Source organism: Passer domesticus, chromosome 14 (assembly GCF_036417665.1).
Source record: "Passer domesticus isolate bPasDom1 chromosome 14, bPasDom1.hap1, whole genome shotgun sequence".
NCBI classification, from domain to species: Eukaryota; Metazoa; Chordata; class Aves; order Passeriformes; family Passeridae; genus Passer; species Passer domesticus.
Window position 1 is genome coordinate 20,012,334 of NC_087487.1, and position 8,513 is coordinate 20,020,846.

At 54.3% G+C, this 8,513-nt stretch overlaps 1 protein-coding gene across 1 annotated transcript; it reads right to left on the reverse strand.

Annotated features, from left to right (window-relative positions):
* Positions 1–123: 123 nt before the first annotated feature.
* On the reverse strand, positions 124–7,823 carry WDR76 (WD repeat domain 76). Its single transcript, XM_064388493.1, has 13 exons — positions 7,705–7,823; positions 6,659–7,519; positions 6,151–6,243; positions 5,706–5,761; positions 5,147–5,270; positions 4,339–4,440; positions 4,209–4,252; positions 3,960–4,113; positions 3,126–3,278; positions 2,325–2,539; positions 1,797–1,952; positions 963–1,016; positions 124–511 (listed from the first exon to the last, which is right to left on the reverse strand). The coding sequence occupies exons 1-13, from the start codon at positions 7,771–7,773 to the stop codon at positions 259–261; spliced, it is 2,334 nt and encodes a 777-aa protein (XP_064244563.1). The 5' UTR covers positions 7,774–7,823; the 3' UTR covers positions 124–258.
* Between the last annotated feature and the right edge of the window lie 690 nt (positions 7,824–8,513).

The window sequence follows — 8,513 nt, forward strand, 5'->3', positions numbered from 1 at the left end:
GCACAAGGAAGGAACTGAGGGGCTGGAGAATGTCCAGGGAAGGAGCTGGAGCCCCAGGAGTGGCTGAGGCAGCTGGGGGCTCAAGGATCACTTTTATTTCCATGGAAGACATGGGTGCCAAAGGCAGTTTAAACTATTTATTTTAAGACTTTCAAAGTACACTTCTGTCCTGAGAAACAACAATCAGCTTCAGAACTGCTTAATACAGAATAAACAAAGTCAGTGCAGGAAGGTAGAAAATGAAGACCTAAGACACTTCTATTTGAACACGTGGAGGCGGCCACTGGAGTTGCCTCCCACCAGGATGTTCTGGCTGGGGTGGACCACGTTGATGGAGCACACGGAGTTGAGGCAGTCCACGTTGTAGAAGGAGTGCAGCAGCTTCCCCGTGTCCTGGAAGACCTCGATCTGCCTGGGCTGTGCCATGCTGCCCACCAGGAAGCAGTGCTCCTGCTTGGGGTCCCAGATGGCCCTGAAGCGGCTCAGCCAGCGGCCCGTGTTGTTGTTGTGGCTGCAGGGGAAGAGGAACATTCTTCCTTGTGAATCCAGCATTTTAAATCATCATTTATGTCCCATCTGCTCCCTTGCCTTCTAAACCTTCAGCACGCATGCTGCAGTGCTCAGATCCCTGCAGTGGATCCCTGTCCTGGGATGGGCAGGATGGCACAAGAATACCAGAATGGTTTGGGCTGGGAGAGACCCTAGAGGTGACCCAGTGCCACCCCTGCCATGTCAGGGACACCTTCCTCTGTCCCAGACTGCTCCAGCCCTGTCCAGCCTGGCCCTGGGCACTGCCAGAGATCCAGGGGCAGCCTCAGCTGCTCTGGCACCCTGTGTCAGAGCCTCACCACCCTCAGAGGGAACGATTCCTTCCCAAAATCCCATCCTCTCTGGCAGTGCAGCCATTCCCTGTGTCCTGTCCCTCCACAGGAGCAGCCCTGGCCCAGGTGTGCTGTCCTTACCTGATGGAGCTGAGCAGTGTGACAGTGGACGACAAGGACGTGGTGTCGTAGACCCTGGGCACAGAAGAGCACATTAACACCAAGAACCTGTGCTACAAAGCCAGCCCTGCCTCACACAGAGCAGCTGGGGCCCTGGAGTGTGCACAGACACCCAGCTGGAAGCACTGCATGTGCTCAGGGAGCTGGAACTGCCTTCAGCTGCACCTGCAGCCCACCCTGGCAGCTCTGGAGGGGCTGCAGGGCCCCAGGGCCAGCCCAGCATCCCACCTGCTCCTCCACCCCATGAACTTGGGGTCCCACCCCTCGGGGCCAAAACTGCCCAGCCCATGCAAAATCAGGTCATCATCTGAATTCGGTCACAAAGTAACCAGAAGAAGAAGAACCTCTAACATGAGCAACTCACAGCAGCTCAAATGATGAAATGATAGGCTATTTACAGAAGAGCTGATACCATCATCATTTCAAGTACCAGCTACAAACAAATTTAGTTTCTGAGCATTTTGTGTTTGTGTTCACCAGCCAGGTTTTGGCTGGCTGTTTTTGTGGGGTTTGATTTTGTTTGTTTTTTAAAGATTAACAGTACCTGTATATTTTTCTTTTAAATATCCTAAGGGAAAATGAGAATTGGGGGAAAAACCAACCAAACCAAAAGATCATCAAGAACTACATAAAAAATATTAATGCAAGTAAATATTTTAAATTTTTTAAAAGTGATAAAGACAGAAGGTGCTTGATGATGGGTCATGTGGAGGAGAAATAATAATAATAATAACAACAACAACAATAATAATATTATTAATAATAATAGTAATAATAATAATACCACAGCCTTACCTCAGCTTGTCATCAGCACACACGGTCACCACCCTGCTGCCAGTGACAGGTGAGAAATAGGCTGAGGCCACACTTTTGGTGTGTCCTGTCAGAGTGCTCAGGGGCTTGTTCTCCTTGGTGTTCCGAAGGTACCGAACATCAAAAACACAAACATCCCTGCAACAGGTACCACAAACACTTCAGGAATTATCCTTCATTCACCAAAAGAGCTCCAGAGCACGGCAGGCTGTGTGGGAGCTGGTTCAGAGCCTCAATATCCACTCAAATGGTGGCTCTGAGGGATTTTGGGAGTAACAAAACCACCCCAACCAGCCCTCCATACTAAGTCCACCAGGGCCCATCTGTCCCCATTTGATTTGGGAAATCAAACCAAATCCCACCTTAAATCCTGCTAAGGACTGAAACCTTGTTTCCTACAAGGACCGAGACAGCTCTGACTGTAAATCAAGGCTGAGAACCCCCTCAGCCCCAGCTCTCCCCAGCCCAGAGACCACTGAGAAAACAGCCAGTTCAGGCTGGGCTACGTACACGGACCCAGCAGCCAGGAAATACTGTTTTTTCACGGGGTGCACGTGGACTGTCCGTATCCTCCTGAAGCCAATGTCCACAGAGAGCTCCGAGGACACCCCTGGCGTCCGTCTGTCCACAAGAGCCACGGGCCCAGCCCACTGACTCACTATGGCAGTGCAGGCATTCTCTTCCAGGAAGTCGAAGCAGGACAAGTCTTCCTCACTCCTGCAGACCTGAGCCCAGGGAAGGTTAAATGTCACCAGAATTAAAATAAACAGGCAATTGTGCTAACACCCAAACACTCCCTGGGCTATGGGTTTCATCTTTTCCCTCTTTAATTCACTAAAAACCATGCAGCCCACGTGACAGCTTCATCCAGCTGTGCAGGTAAACCCTTCTGTGAAACAAGGATGCTTTCCACAGGGGAAATAATTAGGAGACAATTAACCATCCAAACCAGACCAGCACCAGCACACTCCGAATTCCCTGTCAGAGCTCCTACAAGGTACGGTCACCTCAGTGTTCCAGCAGTCAAAGAGCTGTTGGCCTTGAGCACACACTGAGTGAGGATTAATGCTATCTTTCCCTTCTCCAGTGCTCCAGAAACTTTTAATCATGTGCAGAAATGTAAACTTGGAAACTGGGAGAACCAAGGCTGTCACTGGGTTTTGGTGAGTAGGAAACATCTCCCTATTTTATGTGATGTTAATGTGTTGGTTCACATGTCCTTGTGGAACTAGAACCTGAACTTTCCTGTTAGTAAAACAACCAAAGAATGAGTTGGTACAAGCAGACCAAACCTTCCCAGCAGTGCCTCACCTCATCAAAGACAGCCTTGGTGACATCGCCACAGCGCAGAGTGTTATTGCTGAGGGACAGCAAGTGAGCAGGGTTGCAGGGAGAGAAGTGCATGCAGTTCACATGGAAGCTGTGGGGGATGAACATGTGGGCTCCTTCCTCCGTCCCGCAGCCCTGCAAAACGACAGATCCCACAGACACAGGTGCTGATCACTGCAGCTATTTCTGTTACTGACTACAACTCCCAACGCCAAAGCTCTGTCTTTTCAATGTTTTCTGGAGGAGGCAGAGGGTGCTGGGTGAGAGGAGACAACAGCACAGGTGATATGGACAGTGAGACTGCTTCTGGTCCCCGATTATGGAAAGCTGCAACTTCCTGCTGCAATTGGTGCCACTGCAGCCACCAGCCCTGGATCTGGACAGCAGCACCTGGCTCATTTTCAGCCACACAGCTGGTTTCTGCTACCACATCAAAACATGGACACGCTGGGTTACTGAGAGTTCAGGCCGAATTAGTGACCCAAACTGCATGAACCCAGGATCTCCTGTGTCTCCTCTTCATCATTTTGATATTTTAAAAGAAACTGAACAGGTCATTTTGGACCAAGTTCTGGTTCATCCCACAAAGACGATTCTGCTCTCAAACTTCAGAAAAATACAAGGGAGAGCAAAAGGGCAAGCCGTTCTGGCAACATCTGACAATCACTCTTGACAACCACCAGGTATTATCCCTAAGAATGGAAAAATCCTAAAACACTCTCAGGAGGCTGACAAAATGCCACCCCAGGCTATGCCCCACCTGCAGCTGTCCTGAGCCACACACCTGTTCAGGTGAGGAGCACATCAGCCACTCACCACATTCCAGAGGCCAACGTGCCCAAACTTGTCTCCAGCTGCCACGAGGATGGTGCTTTCGGAAGGGTGGATGGCCATGGAACACACCCGGGATTTCACCACCTTCCTGATGTTCTCCTCCCTCAGCACCATGCTGCCCAGGCTCTCCTGGTACCTGGGAAACCAAAATGACAACCATCACCAAAACGTTCACTAGGGAAGGAAGGGGGGCCAGACAACCCCCAGTTCTGGCTGCTGTTTTCACATTACCTCTTCATGTCAGGTGTGCCCCGCTCAGCATCATCCGCTTTCACCTGCAGACAGAAATGAGGTATCTAATCAAAACCAGAGCCCAAGAGAAATTACATGACCCAAAATTAACAAATAAAACCAGGAATACCTCACTTATCCTCATCCACGTGCTCAGTAAGGCCTCTGTCCTTTTACTGCTGGCCACCTGACCCTCTGGAAGCATGGGCAAAGGTCCGACTGGAACTGGAGGCTGGGAGGACATTGGCAATTTTTGTAACTCAAACCAACTAAACCACAAACTAGGTGAATTGGTACTTTCCCCTCAACAGACATTCTGAGAACATGCCTACAACAGGACAGGAAATAAACAGTAAAAAGAGAAGGTGATATCATAACCTTATTAAAAAGATAAAGATAATTTCACTGGCAGCACAGACCCACTGCCTCCCTGGGTTTCTTCCTCTCCTGATACTCCAGCAAGACCTTTACTACAGATTCAAATCTATTCTACAGCTCCACGGAAGATTTAAATTCCCATCTCTCAGAACAACATGCCTTTTACTTGTTGCTCCATCACTGCATCAAAGAGATGGTAAATATTACCCAGGAAAATAAAACCAGTTCAGAAGTTACAGTGAAATAAAAACCAGAGTAATAAACCTTTGGATATAAGGCTGCCCAGCTCCATGGGCTGTTGGTATGGGATGTTCTACCTCAGGACACTTCTGTGGATCCCCAGCTGCACCATGCCATCAGCCTGGGCCACAGAGCACTGCCTGGCTCGTGGTGAGACCGTGGCACCTGCTCGGGGTGACAGAAGTGACCCTTCCTTCCTGTCCTGTGTCACAGCCCCCAAAAGCCCCAGCGCAATGCCCAGTGCCACCCATCGGCGTCACCAGCAGGGGCTTTCCAAAGCTGCTGTGCACCCTCCCCTGCTGCAGCCCTTCCCATCTCACATATTCCTCTGCTTCTGGCCGGGAAAACGTGTCCAGCAGCGGAATGTCCAGCGGAGGCTCCACCCTGAGCAGGCGCATGGATCGCCGCGGCGCTGCCTCGTCCTCCACCTTCTTAGGCTTGGGCCTGGAACAACCAGAACACCTCAGCTACACAGCAGAGGTTAGGGACAGACCCAAGGCACAGCTGGCTGGCACCAGCCCCTCCTGGGCCTGCTTTTCCATCCATGACAGCGAGGAACAAAGCCACCAGCACTCCGCAATGCACACGCAGGTGCTGCCCCTGTTTCTCTGCATCCCTTCCCAGCTCTCCTCATCATTATCAGCCCAGCCATTCCCACCTTCTCCCATCACACAGCTCACTCTTTACTTGGGCTTCAGCTCATCTGCCTGACCTGGCACTGTTTTGCCACAGCCAATGTCTTCTCCTCCACGTTTACTGGTTACTCTCTCCCTTGCACCTTGGTCACACCCTCTCTTTTTCCCCTCACCTTTTCCCAACATTTGTTTCCCTCCCACAATGAAAAACCGAGGATATAAATCTCATCTACTGTTACTGTACCTTTTAGTGACCTGAGATTGCCTTTTAGTGGTAAGTTGGTTGAGTCTTGCAGCTGACTTAAAGAGAAAAAAAGAGACTAATTATAGATAATGAGCCTAAAGAATTAACCTGTATAAAATACAATTATCTCAAGGCAGCGATGAACTTACTGCAATTATTTATAGTAAGAAGAAATAAACTGTGGTGCCCCATTCCTCTAAGTGTTCCAGGCCAGGCTGGATGGGGCTTGGAGCACCCCAGACTTTGGGAGGTGTCCCTACCCATGGCAGGGGTGGAATGAAAGGAGCCTTAAGGTCCTTTCCAAACACTCCAGGATTCTGTGATTTTCATGGCTTTCCTCATATACAGCTGCCCAGTGAGGAAAGGGTTTCACACCAGGAGAGATGACAGTGTAATTCTGACACTTGGAAAGAGCATTTTAATGCTATTTAGATCCAATACAAACCTCATGCAGCTTTAGAGCAGCAAAGAATTTAGCATTTTCTGTGATGTTCTTTAGTCTTTTCCTTTCATAGGCTGATAGGTGGGAGTATCCATCCTACAGAATGAAAAGACAGTCACTCTCCATCATACAGTTACATGGCTGCAAGAGTGGTCCCGGGCTCAGGGAAGTGAACCTCTAAACTGATTACATTATTTTTAACAAATATAATAAGAAATGTAAGACCATACAAATTGGGATGGTCATGTATCAAAATCTGTCCATACAGGTCCAGTTTGCTTTACAAAACTTACTCTGGCATTAACTCTATGAAGAGAACTGTATAAAAAATTTAATAATGAAAGCAATGAAAAAGAGACTCAATAAAGAACTTAAAACTTTAGTAAAAGGGTAAGATGAAGTAGGACACTGCCAGCCAGAGGTTAAGAAGGGGGAATAAAATCTACTTACAGACGAAAAACACTTGAAAGCTTTACTCTATAAAGATGCTCGCCGGGGGCCGGGTACTCACCGGAGCCGCGTCTCCCGCGTCGCTGCCGTCGCTGTCCGCATCCCGCAGCCAGTCCTGGCCGCGGGCAGCCGAGCTGGGGCCGGGCGGGGAGCCGGGGGCGGCCCTGGGGCCGCTGTCGGGCTCCAGGCGCAGCCTCTTGCCGGCCGGGGAGCGGGCGCTCAGCAGCCGCTTCTGGGGCCGCGGCCAGGCCGCCGCGGGCAGCGGCGTCAGCACCACCCGCAGCTGCCGGCCCAGCCCCGCGGCCGCGCCCGGACCCCGGCCCGCCGGGGGCGAGTCCAGCTGGGGAGAACGGGGCTCGGCGGGGCCCGCCGGGGGCGACTCTCGCGGGGGAGAACGGGGCTCGGCGGGGCCCGACAGGAGTGACTCCCGCGGGGGCGAAAGGGGCTCGGAATGGCCCGACAAGAGGGACGCCTGCTCGGACGAACAGGGCTCGGAAGAGGCCGCCGGGAGGGACTCCTGAAGGGGCGAACGGGGCTCGGAATGGCCCGACAGGAGGGACTCCTGAAGGGGCGAACGGGGCTCGGCGGGGTCCGACAGGAGGGACGCCTGCTCGGACGAACAGGGCTCGGAAGAGGCCGCCGGGAGGGACTCCTGAAGGGGCGAACGGGGCTCGGAAGAGGCCGCCGGGAGGGACTCCTGTTGGGGCGAACGGGGCTCGGAAGAGGCCGCCGGGAGGGACTCCTGAAGGGGCGAACGGGGCTCGGAATGGCCCGACAGGAGGGACTCCTGAAGGGGCGAACGCGGCTCGGCAGGGCCCGCCGGGGCGCACTCCTGCGGAGGTGAACGGGGCTCGGCGGGGCCCGGCGAGGAGGACTCCTGCTGGGGCGAAGGCGTTCCGGCGGGGCCTGACGGGGTGGACTCCTGCGGGCACGAACGGCAGTCGGCGGGGACCCGCGGCCGGAGCCCCGGCACCGGCGGGCCCTGAACCCGGCCCGCCCCGCTCCTCATCTGCCCCGCTCTCTCCCCTCACAGCCCAGCTCCGCTCGTGTCCCCTCTCCCGCCGGCCCCGGGTCCCCTCCCATGCCCTGTCCTCCCGCGGCCCCCACCTGCAGCTGCTGCGGGCGGCGCGCTGACGGCTGCTCGGGCTGCCGCGGCCCGGGCTGGGACAGCGCCATGGCGCGCGCGGGGCGGAGCGGCGCTTCCCGCCCGCGCGGGGCCCGCCCGGCCGGGCCCGCCCTCCGCGCCCTCGGCGCCGGCGCCGCCCGCCCTCACGCTGCGGCCGGCCCGCCAAATGCCTCCCTGCGGGCCCTGGCACAGCGGGCCCGGGGCGGCTGCGGCTGCCCCTGCAGCCCTGACGTGCCCGATGCCGGGCTGGGCACTGGGGCTGGGAGCAGCCTGGGCTGGTGGAAGGTGTCTCTGCCGCGGCAGGGATGCGCTTTAAGGTCCCTGCCAAGCCCTGCCGTGCGGACTCGTTGCCCAGGAAGAGCGGATGAAGTGCTGGGCTCCAGGCCCGTCCTGCCCTGCCCCGAGCACTGCCGCCCTCTCACCGACACCGCGCCTGGGCCAAGGGCAGGCCCGCCGCACTGACAAGATCTCGGCTTAAAAATAAAACAACGGTAACTGAAAAAAAGCACACCCAGGGCAGGGTTAGACACGCCCAGCTCCAGGATGTGGGGAATCAAACAGGAAAGTTAGAAACACTCATTTTCCTTCCCAACCTGTTCTTTCCAGAGGCAGCAGAGAGCTGCCAGCTCTGGAGCACTGAGGCAGGAGCAAGCGAGGACAGAGGCAGCCACAGCTCTGGGGACATGCAGCCCCCAGCATTTGCGGTCTTGATCATGTCCCTGAGAGGGCTGTAAAGCGGGATCACAAAGAGGAGTGTCACCAGCGGGAGAGTTTCTATAACCACTCACAA

What these genes read in the sequence shown, in the direction of transcription:
- WDR76 (XM_064388493.1), bottom strand. Translation starts at nt 7,773, where the DNA reads ATGGCGCTGTCCCAGCCCGGGCCGCGGCAGCCCGAGCAGCCGTCAGCG. An exon ending in ACGTTGGCCTCTGGAATGTG is followed by an intron (nt 3,279 to 3,959) that starts GTGAGTGGCTGA and finishes GTCGTTTTGCAG; the next exon opens with GGCTGCGGGACGGAGGAAGG. An exon ending in ACACTGCTCAGCTCCATCAG is followed by an intron (nt 512 to 962) that starts GTAAGGACAGCA and finishes CTTCCCCTGCAG; the next exon opens with CCACAACAACAACACGGGCC.